Source organism: Muntiacus reevesi, chromosome X (assembly GCF_963930625.1).
Source record: "Muntiacus reevesi chromosome X, mMunRee1.1, whole genome shotgun sequence".
Lineage (NCBI taxonomy): Eukaryota > Metazoa > Chordata > Mammalia > Artiodactyla > Cervidae > Muntiacus > Muntiacus reevesi.
The window spans coordinates 72,137,272-72,149,880 of NC_089271.1; the positions used below are offsets into that span (position 1 = coordinate 72,137,272).

Below are 12,609 nucleotides of genomic sequence, written 5' to 3' on the forward strand. Positions count from 1 at the left end.
CTTTACCACTGAGACACCTATAATGGTTAGTGTCAAATTTGCAATCTTTGATCTGAAAATAAAGTAAATAGCTAAGTGCTGTGTATAGGATGATGATAAATAAAGTTGCAGATGGAGAAATTTACAGGGAAATTAAATTTTAAGTTTTCAAGATTTTTAATTTCTGCCCCACTTAAAAAAATAGATTTATTTTCAAGAAGACTGCTCATTGACATATTAAAATCGTATATATTGGTGAGTTTGTGTCTTCAAATTATTCCTTTTTTGTTGAAAAATGGGTCATTGATTTATCATTATTTGTTAGCTTAAATGGTGTTAGGCAACTAAGGAAAACTGGGTCATTGATTTATCTAATAACCTCGGGCTCCCATACTTTAATTACCTGTGTTCTCCATGAATAGTTAACTATGGTAGTAGCCCCACATCCTGTCTTGTGAAATATTTATTTACTTATCTCAGCCTTCATTTCTTCTTTCCTCCTTCCCTTCCTTCCTTCCTCTTTTTCTATGTGTGCCTATGTATATGTAATTTTTTCTTTCTATCAGAAAGGCAAGTGTGACTATTATTAAAACAAGAATTTACCAGGAAATCATTTACCCACTTTTACTGTATAATTTTGCTGTATTCTGAGCACACAGAAAACAAGAAAAATATTTTTCTTTGGTATCATAAATATCTATATTTTCCATAATGCTCAAAGTGTACATCACTCTAAAATAGGTTCATTAACATCCTCCATGATTTTTTTAATTGCATACTTACTGCAAACATTGCTATGTAAACATATGTCTTTCTATTAGCAATATGTACAAAGCAATGTTTTTACCCTGAGAAAATAGTGATCTATTCTGGTCTATTTAATTTCAGAGGGCGAAAATACAAAATATTTACAGGAAAGAGATAATACTTATAAATGATTTTATGATATTATGGGACAAATACAAAGATGTAGTTCAAAAATACGATAGTAATCAGAGAAAATTCATCATTTTTGTCAACATGCCACAGGATTCATATGTATATTATCCATAGTAACTGTTAACTATATGGACAGTGTGGTGTGGATGCTTAGCACTGAAAACTCAGGGAAAGAACTCAAACAGGTATCGCATAAACCTTTTCCTTCTGTTGTTCATGCGTGCATGGTCAGTTGCTTCAGTAGTGTCTGACTCTTTGTGACTCTATGGACTGTAGCCCACCAGGTTCCTCTGTTTGTAGGATTCTCCAGGCAAGAATACTGGAGTGGGTTGCCACGCCCCCTTCTAGGGGATCTTTCCCACCCAGGGATGGAACCCACATCTTCTGTGGCTCCTGAATTGCAGGCAGATTCTTTACCACTGAGCCACTGGTGAAGCCCTTTCCTTTTTTTTAGACTGGCTCTATTCTTTCTCTGAAACTAATAACACAATACATTTGTTGATGAATATAATCAACAAGCAATCCATAATAGAAATAGAAAATAATTTTAGTTGAGCCAAACTGAGAACTCTAGCTCAGAAGATAGCTTCTCAGATAACTCTGGGGAAATGCTCTGGAGAAGCATGGTTTTCAGTACAATTTTATATATCTTCAGAACAAAGAACGTTAAAAATGCCAGGAATGCATTCCTTTAAGGTTTCAAAAAACATAGATCAGCACATACACAGTGAGTCACTATGGCTTTGGCACCTGGGAAGGGAATCTTATCATCAAAGAAATACCAGCATTGATGTCCAGGAACAGGAGGCATTTAACCTTTATTTTTAACATGGCCATTATTTACTTCTGGTCAATCTGCATGTTTCTTTATTACTTATTTATTTATTTTAGTTTTTGCATCTTGTTAAAAAACTTTCAAGAAACAATACAAACCATGGATAGCAAAATACACAACCTCATTATAGGAATAAATTATGTTAGAAGAACAAACGAACAAATGTAGGATGGGTGGGGTGAGCAACAGGAGGATTGAAGAGATGTCAAGCCCAGGTTAGAGTAGTAACCTCATCCACCCTTAGTGCCTCAGAAGAGGGGAGAAGAGGCCCTGCTTGCTAACACAGCATTGGAAGGGATCTCCCAATCCAGAACCCTCATTTCTATCTACTAGGAGCTGGGGGAGTAGCTAGACTGAATACTTGGGGGTCAGAATTCAACAGTCAAGAAGATCCAGTTCTTGAGTAAAGGGGAAATCAGGAAGGGTTCTGAATGTTAGGAAGAAGGCTGTCCTCTGTAGAAGATACTCTCTGTATTCAATGGCCATGTGTTCAATAGTCCACAAATGAGCTGTTCAGTTAGCATAAAAATCATGTTTACTTATGTAAGACAGAAAATGACTTTCTCATACTTTAATAAGGGAAAACTTTCATCACTTTCCACTTTTAAATGCATATTTTCTCAGTTGCCACAGGCAAACATTTAGTCAGCATTAAATTTGTGATGCCATTTCATTTGGTAATCTATATATCACATCTACGTAAAGAGTTTGACAAAGGAAAACAACAGAAAGGAAGATATCAGGTTTAAAATCATGCTAAATTGGAGGATAATAAAAATGAAAAGGGCACAATGATACAAAAAGAAATGTAACTATTTGGTAAGTCAGTCTCTCTGGTGAAATCTCACTGAGGTTATAAGGAACCGGTACATGTTTTTCATGGTGAAACCTGAGAAAATTGATTAACAAGTAAAATAGGTATAATTTACATGGAGTATAAGTGGGAGCAGAAAGTTTTTGTCTTTCTTCTAGAAGTTCTATTGAAAGATATCCCATTGAAGATAGGAATTATGGTTAAAAAAATAGTACTTGTATCCTACTCTTAAGTACTAGGGCCCTTATTCACACTAAAGAAAAGGTTTTTCTCCTGGAATTTTTAAGAGCAGATGATTTAAGTTTGTCAACCCCTTCACCTCTCTCTGTGGAAACAAAGAGCTCTAAGTTTAGAATTTTGCCCAAGAGGCAGCTTGAATTTGGCATCCTAGTTAAGGTTCTCTTATGCACAGTCCTTGATAGTCTTTGGAGATTTAGGAATTCTTCTTGAACAGTTTTCCATATCCATTATGAATTGGAGTTATCTTATAGTAAGAAAATAGATTCTTAAGTGGCCAGAATCCAGTTCCAGTAGTTTTCTTCCCCTGGAAGTTAGAATTTTTCTATGTCAATCAATGAATTTGTTCCAGTTTCCTCCCTTTGCTGGCTCAGGCTCTAATTTCATTCCAGGGCATCACAGCCCAGCATTTCTCTTCTGGGACTCCAGGGCGCTGCTGAAATTTTCACTGATCATTAAATACTAGCCAGGGAGACTAAGGGTCAAGGACAGCAAACCACATTTGTGAGCAGCTGCAGTTGGAGAGGAGATTAAATACTTAAGCAAGCACAGCTGGAAGAGCTGGTGATGGCTCACAGGCTGGGGCTCCTGTTGCCTCTGCTGCTGGGTCAGCTCTGCTCCCTGCTTCTGGGAACCTCTGGGAATAGCATGCTGCATTATTGGAACCTGAGAGCAGAAAATGGCAGCTGGGGATCCAAAAGAATTCAGGATAATGCTTCAGTGGTGTCTGCTCACACACTGCTCTTCTCTCTGGATTACCAGCATGTGCAGACTCCTTTTGAGATCACACTCTGGATTATGTTAGCCTCTCTGGCAAAGATAGGTAAGTGAGGAATTTCCCGAGGTTTTCCCAGGGAGTTGCCTAATAGGGACAGTGGGGCAGGGAGTGGGCGGGGGGATCTCAGGGCTTTTCCAGATGTTAAGAAAGGGACCCTTTTCCTAATAGACCAGATAAAGGCAAACTGGAATATCTGCCTCCTGTGTTCTGTCAAAGTGATCTTTATCTTCATAGCTCAAACCTTCTTGCAGTGATCATGTTCAAACGTTGGTGGTCTCCCAGTGGGAGGAGGCAGATATAGGCCCAGCAAAGGGACTTAGACTGCAAAGGATCCCAGTTGTTCAAGGGTTGAGCAGACAAAGCATAATTTTAAAAGGGTGAACAGAGTATAGAATGATTCTAACTGATCTGAGTCTTTAGACAGCCTTTTTTCCTTACAGGATTCTTGCTATCGTTGTCAGGTAGTAACAAAGTGGGACAAGTCCGTTTTCTATTTTTTAAAAGATAAGCCTTTATGCCATTACTCAGAATTTAAGAGAAAACACAAACTAAGACCAAATCCAGCAAGAAAAGAACTGTTATGTTTTAACTACTTCAACTTTATGAACACCCTGAATTTCTAGCATTATGATTTTCTTAAAGGGGTTTATTTCATTTTTCCTTTTATGTTCTTTAATAATTTATCAGACCTTTGCCTTGATGGTGTTAAAAGTATTTATGATCAAGTTATCATTTTCGTAGGTTCAGAACATAAGCAATGTCGGCAAAACATCAAAGTCTATAGAATTTTATTTTAAAATGAATTTCTTCTAAAATAAATCATGTTCAGCATTTCAAAGTTTTATTTAAGTGACTTTATATACTAAAGCTTTACCACTCATGAAATATATTATTTAATGATGACACAAAAAATCCATGATTCATAGCATGATAGGTTGTCAGAGCTGGAAAAACCCTTAGTAATCATTCTTATCCAACTCCTTTATTTTGTAGATAGGAAATCTGAGGTCCAGGAAGAGAAGATGCTTTGTGAAGTTCAACAAATCGAAACTAGAATGCTCATTTCATGCCTCCTTGATTAGAAGTACATACTGTCTTGGGTGATAATAAAGAGCATTTGTGTATTCTTTTAAATTATTAAGGTTAATAATAAAGTTATTAGGGTACAGATTCTTTTAAATTATTTTTGTATTATTAGATATGTTGATTGTATAAAATCGTCTAATTAAATGCTAATTTCAAGATTGTAGGGCAAAGGAACTTCCCAGTAGTCTTCCATTCCCATTTGTTAAAGTAGGAATTTATTGAAACAACACTGGCAGATAATTTTTTTCTGTGACCTTGTAAGAGAATGTAAATTTAAAAAGCTAACCAAAAATAAAAAATATATAAAATCAAATAAAAATTTAAAAAGTCTTACTTGTTAGCAATCATTCAACACATTTTTTAAAACACATTTTATGTGTGAAGAATTATACTGGGGCCAGGGGCTACAGTGATGAATAAGGCCCCATCCTTCCCATGAGAAGTTTAAAAATTATTTCAATAACTAGAGAAAATAAGTGATTCTGTAGAGGATAAAGAAGGACACATCATGGTTTAGTGGAAAGATAAGGTTACTATGAGCTATTTAATATTTGTTCAAATTAGGAGCCAGTGCCTGGCACATAGACAATCAATATATATGTGTAAGATAAGTAAAGTACTTCTTTGTCTCATATTTATCATTTCTGATATGAAAATAACAGCATTTACATTGCTATGATGGTATGATGGGCTTCCCTGGTGGCTCAGATGATAAAGAGTCTGCCTGCAATGCAGGAGATCTGGGTTAGATAGATACCTGGGTCAGGAAGATGCCCTGGAGAAGGGAATGGCAATCCATTCCAATATTCTTGCCTGGAGAATTCCATGGACAGAGGAGCTTGATGGGCTACAGTCCATGAGGTCTAAAAGAGTTGGACACGACTGAGTGACTAACACTTTGCTGTTGCTTTGATGAGAGTATCAAATAAAAGCATTTATGTGAAAACACTTTTGAAAAAGACTTTGAAAAGTCCAGCATAGGAACCAACTGGCTTTCTTTTCTGAAATGTGTTTATTATTTATTTGATAAGTATCTGTTGAGCTATTTCTATGTGCTAACAATGTGCTAGGGGTTTATTGTAAAAACTACCCTCAATCCTTGAGAAAATTGTAGTCAAATTAACTAACAAATATATTAGAAAGGGATCTCAGCAGTGTATTGGTGAGGACTGGATTAGACAGGAAGGAATGGATTAGCTCAGGTGATCATTAAAATTCTTTCTATAATAGACAGGATTGATGATAGAGTCATTTTCTGTAGGCTTCATGTAAGCTTGAGCATGATGATGTAGAATATAATGTGGGCAGAGGAAACAGAATACAGGATAAAACAGAGAACTGCTGCCATGTAGGTGGCTAGAGATGGCTGTATTTCCCTCATGGGAAGAAAGAGTCATATCATTCTATGAGAAACAAACTTTATAATTGGGATTGTATTTTGATAATTCAGTAGTATGCATTAATGTAAGCCCATATCTGTCAATCATACTAAGTAACAGTTTGGGATAATTAAATGAACATTGAGCTAAAAGTCAAGATACCTGTCTGGGTCGCCATCCCAGCTCCACCACATACTTACTGTTCAGCCATGAAAAGTAGCTTCACTTCATTGGCCTCAGTTTCTTTATAAATAATTATGATTCCTTATCAATGAAGAATCAGTTATGATTACTAAAGCCCTTTTCAACTCTTATTATTCAAAGCAGACATTTGAATTATGGTTGTCATTTCTATAGTTTTAAGTTTCTGATGTCTTTTACTATGATCATGAGAAAAGCAGAACATTGCAAGCTGATAAATGTGTTGTTTCTATTTTAAAATACATACTCATATTTGAAAATGATTCAGTGGGCATATGAATAAACTTGCTGTTAATTGTGAATATTTTAATTCTATTAGTAAATATTTTCCATTGTAAAGGAAAATGTCTCCACTAGTGCCTCTGCATCTTTATTAAGTCATTATTAAAATGTAAAATGACTGAGAAACTATCTTCCTGAAATCATGAGACTTGACAAGAAGGCTGACATAAAGAGATGATTGATAATAAAGACATTTATTAGTCTATCTTTTTTTCTCTTTTCTAGGATTTCACCTCTATAATAAGATACCCTCAGTTGTACCTGAAAGCTGCCTTTTGATATTTGTAGGTCTCATCATGGGAGGACTAATTTACAGTTTAAATGACAAATCCCCACCAGTCATGAACAGCGATATATTTTTCTTGTATTTACTTCCACCAATAGTCCTTGATGCAGGATATTTTATGCCCAGTCGGCCATTTTTTGAAAACATAGGAACCATTCTGTTGTATGCTGTAGTTGGAACGATTTGGAATGCATTTGGAATAGGCCTTTCCCTCTATGGCATATGTCAGGTGAAGCTCTTCAACCTTGAAGATGTGTCATTGCTCCATAACCTTTGGTTTGGTAGTTTGATTGCTGCGGTAGATCCTGTGGCTGTACTCTCTGTATTTGAAGAAATTCATGTGAATGAAAAGCTTCACATTTTGGTGTTTGGAGAATCCCTCCTTAATGATGCTGTTACTGTTGTAAGTATCCCAGGAATGACTTTTCATGGTAATTAATTAAGTTCCCTTATGCTCACCCTTGAAATTTAAATAATAATTTAATTCTGGTTTAGACCATGATTGAACAATTTAGTCCAAGGAATAAGGTTATGAATTTAGAGAATATGATTTACTCACCATTAATATATTTTCAAAAATAAAAATGCTAACCTTTATCAGTTTGTTAAGAGAAAATTAGGGTATGCCTTCTAAAGGTCACAGTCTTCCTAGTCATGTTACAAGAATATTTTAGCCATGACGGATATATTCACAGCCCATCAGACAGTTTTCAAACAGAATCATGCATAATTTAATACTGACCTGCAGAAATATCTTTTGATATAAGGAAGCTTTCTAGGAACTCATATTGGGAAGGAAATGGGGAGTTGAAGAACTTCAAAGTTGAGAAACTTCAATTTAGAAGGATATATAGGGTATAAGTTGAGACTTTCCTGATTGGTAAATTCACTCTAATCTTTTTTTTCTTTTCCTTTTTTTAAATACAGGTGCTCTATAAGCTGTTCAAATCTTTCTCTGAAATGCCATCTATCAAACCATTGGACATTTTGGCTGGAATAGGAAAGTTTTTTTTGGTTGGAATAGGAGGCATTTTCATTGGGCTCTTGTTTGGCATGATTGCTGCCTTTACCACACGCTTTACCAAGACCATCCGGGTCATTGAACCTCTCTTTGTCTTCTTATATAGTTATCTCTCCTACCTGACAGCTGAAATGTTCCATCTCTCAGGTATTGTGGCGTAAGTATCTGGACACATCTTTGATTTATTGAATTTCTCTTAGGAATTGATTCTTATTTTCCACTAGAAATCTAGGAAATTGCATTTCCTAAATATGGAAGGTGACCCTCCATTTATGTTCTTAAAGGTTTTCCTGTTACCTCTAATAGTCACTTAGTTTTAGGACTGCAAGTGTTATCATTGTCAAGCTCATGGATTCCCTGTAGGGATTAAATGGCTACATCTCAACTACCTTGCCTGTGTTGGGATTGGGGGTCAGTATGACTCTCATTGCATAACAAAAATGCTGAGAATTTGGCATGAGGCTGCCTAGAGCACTCCTCTTTTTACAGGGGAGAATCATTCTCCTAATGGATTAATGTATCTGGACCCAGTAACATTCCAGTGGTAAGTAATTAGATAGCACACTATATAAATAAGCTTGGCATTAGCTCTTATATAGATGGATTTTCTGCCATAACAAACAACTTTATGGCTTGTTTTGTAAACCATATGGCATATGCTATATTTTTCTCTCTATCACTGACGTTTAACCAATGATGACAGTACTTCATATCTAGCTTATAAGGCTAAATGCCCAAATGATAAGTATTAACACCTAAATGCTTTTGTGCTAGGGTTTAGATAGACCACTCCGTTCTATGTTTTTACAATAAATGGAATGAATTAATTTTTTCAAATGACACATGTTTTCTGAAAGCTCAAAGGGAAAAAAAGAAAAGATTTATTTTTAAACACAGATTATTTATTTATTTTAATTGGAGGCTAATTACTTTACAATATTGTGATGGTTTTTAAAATTAAATTCTGTAGGACTAATGCCATTTGACTTTAGGTTACTCTTGGTTCTCAAAGACTTACTGTACATAAGAAATGTCATAAAATGGTGATTGCAGTTAGTCCGTTTTAAATAAAATGTTCTAGGTCGAAAGTAAGGATTCTATTTAGCATCTGTCTGGGTGATTGCATTTTAATTTGTTGAGAGATGTAGTTTGTTTTAAATTGTCTTTGCTTTTTTTGTAGTTTGTGTTTTAAATTGTCCTTGTTTGTATTACTATTAATGAAAGACATGTAGAAAAAAGTCAAAAAAGAAATTTGGTGGGGCAATTTAAATTCTTTTAATCTAAGACATTTTCCAAAGTTTTAATATAGTATCATTTAAGTGACTTCCTTCTTTTGAGCACCCTGCACTTTTAAAGAACTTGACAATGTGGTGAGTATTGCCATAACTGTGTTGAGTACTGAAAGAAAGAAACAGGGAAAACAGTGTTGTCAGAATTACTTGTTTCTTATAAAACTCTCCTGATTCTTAACTTTCTTATAATGTTAATATATTTTATTTTGGATTAAGAATATGAGAATCTTTCAGGGTTATATCTGAAAATCTTGTTTCTTTTGACTTGTTTCTTTTCTTTTGGAAAAAAGACCTTCCTTTATTTTTACACAGGTAGTTTAGCAAAATAATTAAATGATTAATTCAGACCATCTTAGATTAACACTTGATATGCATTTTTGTTATTTTAAAAGGTACTTGTGTAAATATCCTTTAAATACATATGTCTTTATAAACTTTGTGTTATATGCAAAACTTTGTCTTACTTAAAGTGAAATTGTTTTGAATGTAGTTGGAAAAGAAGAGCACAAGTATGATTTAAAGTATTTGAGAAAATGTTTTCGTAAGATATTGTATTAATTGGAAAATTAATTAGGCTGAAAACACTGGATTAAGAAATGGAACTCCAAAATTTAGGTCACATAAGTGACCAAATAATAATGATATTTGAACTTGTAATAAAATGAACAAACTGATAATTCAGCTGTCAAATCATAGATTTTAAATATTAAATACATTTGAAAAATTATTTTTTGTGATGGAAATAGAAAACCTCCTCCAAAACCTTCTGAGTTTCAGTTTCTTTATCTGTTAAAAGTAGATGATAATATCTACATTACAGAATGATTGTAATAAAATGAAATAGCATATTAACTGAATGACTATTTAAATATATAAAAAACAAATTTTAGACATTATGAGGTTATTTATTGATTGAATCACTGTGTTAAGCATGAAACAAAAGTATAATCATAGTCACAATGTCACTTTGGGAAGATTTTCCATTCCTTTCATTTTGTGGCATTATCCAATATGAAAATATAGCACAAAACACTTAACACTCAGTCAATCATTAGTCATTTTTTTTTCATAAATGAGCTGTGTATAAATCAAGTTCTGCCTGAAGGATTACTGATTCTTAGAATGTTCAATATCATCAATTATTTTTTTGTTGTTGTTGCAATGGAAATGAGGACACAATTTTACTGTGAGAAAAGTATTTAAAATCTATTAGAATTGTAAGGTTGAAGACTATTCTTAGCCTTAAAGCATAAAGCATCCAGTCTTAATGATGGGTGCTTTTAACAGTGGTATATTGCATCCATTATAGGACTCATTTCTGTTCCTTTTCAATAATTCATTGTTTTTGAAGTCAATAAGTACACATTTACTGGTATCTTAAAATAGGTTTTGTTATATTATGTGGCCTCCTACTTTAGAAATTTTTCATAAAAGAAAATCTGCTCAACAGAAGTACCAATTGCTATATAAATTTATTTTATAAATTACCAAATTTATTTATAAAAGTGTCAATTTATTTATAAAATATTAAACTTTATTATATCTGTATATATAAATTTATAGAAAATTAAATATAATTTAATTTTATTAAATATAGAAAATCAAATATATGTATATATATTTGTATTATAAGTTAACAGTTGTTAGTGATTCTTTGAGATGAATATTCAAGTCTAGATTTGTATTAGACACTTGATAATATGTTTTTTTAATCACCATTGTATTTTGTTACATTTTTTAAAAACTTGACAAATGTGAGTTTGCTTCTCTGAGCTTAAATTGTTCTGTATTTCATTCAAAAAATTGTTTGCTATTGTTGCCTATCAGCATAGGTGGAGAACAGTGTTTTTTTTATTTTATTTTTTATTAGTTGGAGGCTAATTACTTCACAACATTTCAGTGGGTTTTGTCATACATTGATATGAATCAACCATAGAGTTACACGTATTCCCCATTCCGATTCCCCCTCCCACCTCCCTCTCCATCCGATTCCTCTGGGTCCTCCCAGTGCACCAGGCCCAAGCACTTTTCTCATGCATCTCACCTGGGCTGGTGATCTGTTTCACCATATAGAACAGTGTTTCTTAATTAACTTTGGTTGGGTGAGAGAGCTATGACTGCCTAATATTGTTTTTGAGAATCTCAGAAAATAGTAGGCATTGTTATTTTTAAATTAATCTACAAACTATATTGACATTATTTTAGATGTCAGATTGACATAACTGTTTCGCAGAGGAGACAAATAATTTCTATATACAATTAACGAAGTGCACCATTTGTTGGCCGTGTATATAGTATTGCTTTCCTGGTGGTTCAGATGGCAAAGAATCCACCTGCAATGTGGGAGACCTTGGTTCAATCCCTGGGTTAGGAAGACCCCCTGGAGAAGGGAATGGCTACCCACTCCAATGTTCTGGCCTGGATAATTCTATGGATTTTATAGTCCATGGGGTCACAAATAATAGATAGTATTATAACAAGGTTATAGTGTAGAAAATAGCAGACCAATTAATTTCTCATCTTTCACCCTTATATTGTATAGCTTCCCTGGTGGCCCAGATGGTAAAGCATATTCAAATACAGATTTATGTTCTCTACACAGAATTATTTGTGCAATTAGCTTGTTTGTGATTTCTATTCAGTAGCTTTTACAAAGTTATTTTGCATTCTAATAAAAATTAGTAATTATAGCTAAAATACTCAAAGGGCGTTCTTTTTTGGGGGGAAGGGGCGTTCTTTTTATATACTGTTTTCTTCACCCTGTCATGAAAAAAACAACTTTCTAAATTTTGTAGAAAGAGACACTATAGAACATGAAGATTTAGAAATAAGTTTTTACATAATGACAAATACTATTTTTATGATAATAAAAATACATTAAATTTATTTTCATGCATTTGATATGAACTATAAAGCTAAGGTGTTAGAACTTAGGAATGTTCTAGCTTAAGGCTCCAGTTCTATAGAGTTTGAGCTGTACCAGTTGGTAATTCCATAACTTATTATTTTCACAATATAATAATGCTCTATCAAAGAAAGTGTAATCAATTCCACACAAAAATGTCCTATATAATGAAGCTTATATATTGTATTATAACTTCCCTTCACTTTCAAAACTGTTGGAATCTAATAGAAATTTCTTTTTGTTTGCTCAAATGCTAAAACTCTATGCCTGTGGAGCATAGTTCTCTTTCACTTTTGGAAAGAGTTTATTTTTTTTTTTTCCTAACAAACTGACAACTGATGGATTTTTTCAACTGTGGTCTTCATTATCTATAGATTCCAGATAAGTACTTTCTAATTACTTTCTAGCCTAGTTGGACACTTTAAATACTAAACCTAGATTTAAAGTGAAGTCCTAGCTCAAAATAGGTATATAAATAAAATAAAATATTATAGCTACAGTCCATGTTATATTTTTGTGGTTGATACTATTAGTCGGAGAATATTCTTTAAAGATATCAAATATTAATAGAACCA

General features: G+C 33.6%; 1 protein-coding gene across 1 annotated transcript in view; it reads left to right on the plus strand.

The window, feature by feature from the left end:
* The first annotated feature begins 3,371 nt into the window (after positions 1-3,371).
* Positions 3,372-12,609, plus strand: part of LOC136154535 (sodium/hydrogen exchanger 2-like) — a 50,743-nt gene continuing 41,505 nt past the window's right edge. Inside the window, exons 1-3 of the mRNA XM_065916786.1 lie at positions 3,372-3,627; positions 6,756-7,219; positions 7,744-7,994. Of these exons, the coding sequence (XP_065772858.1) occupies positions 3,372-3,627; positions 6,756-7,219; positions 7,744-7,994 (971 nt within the window). The remainder of the gene's footprint in view (positions 3,628-6,755; positions 7,220-7,743; positions 7,995-12,609) is intronic.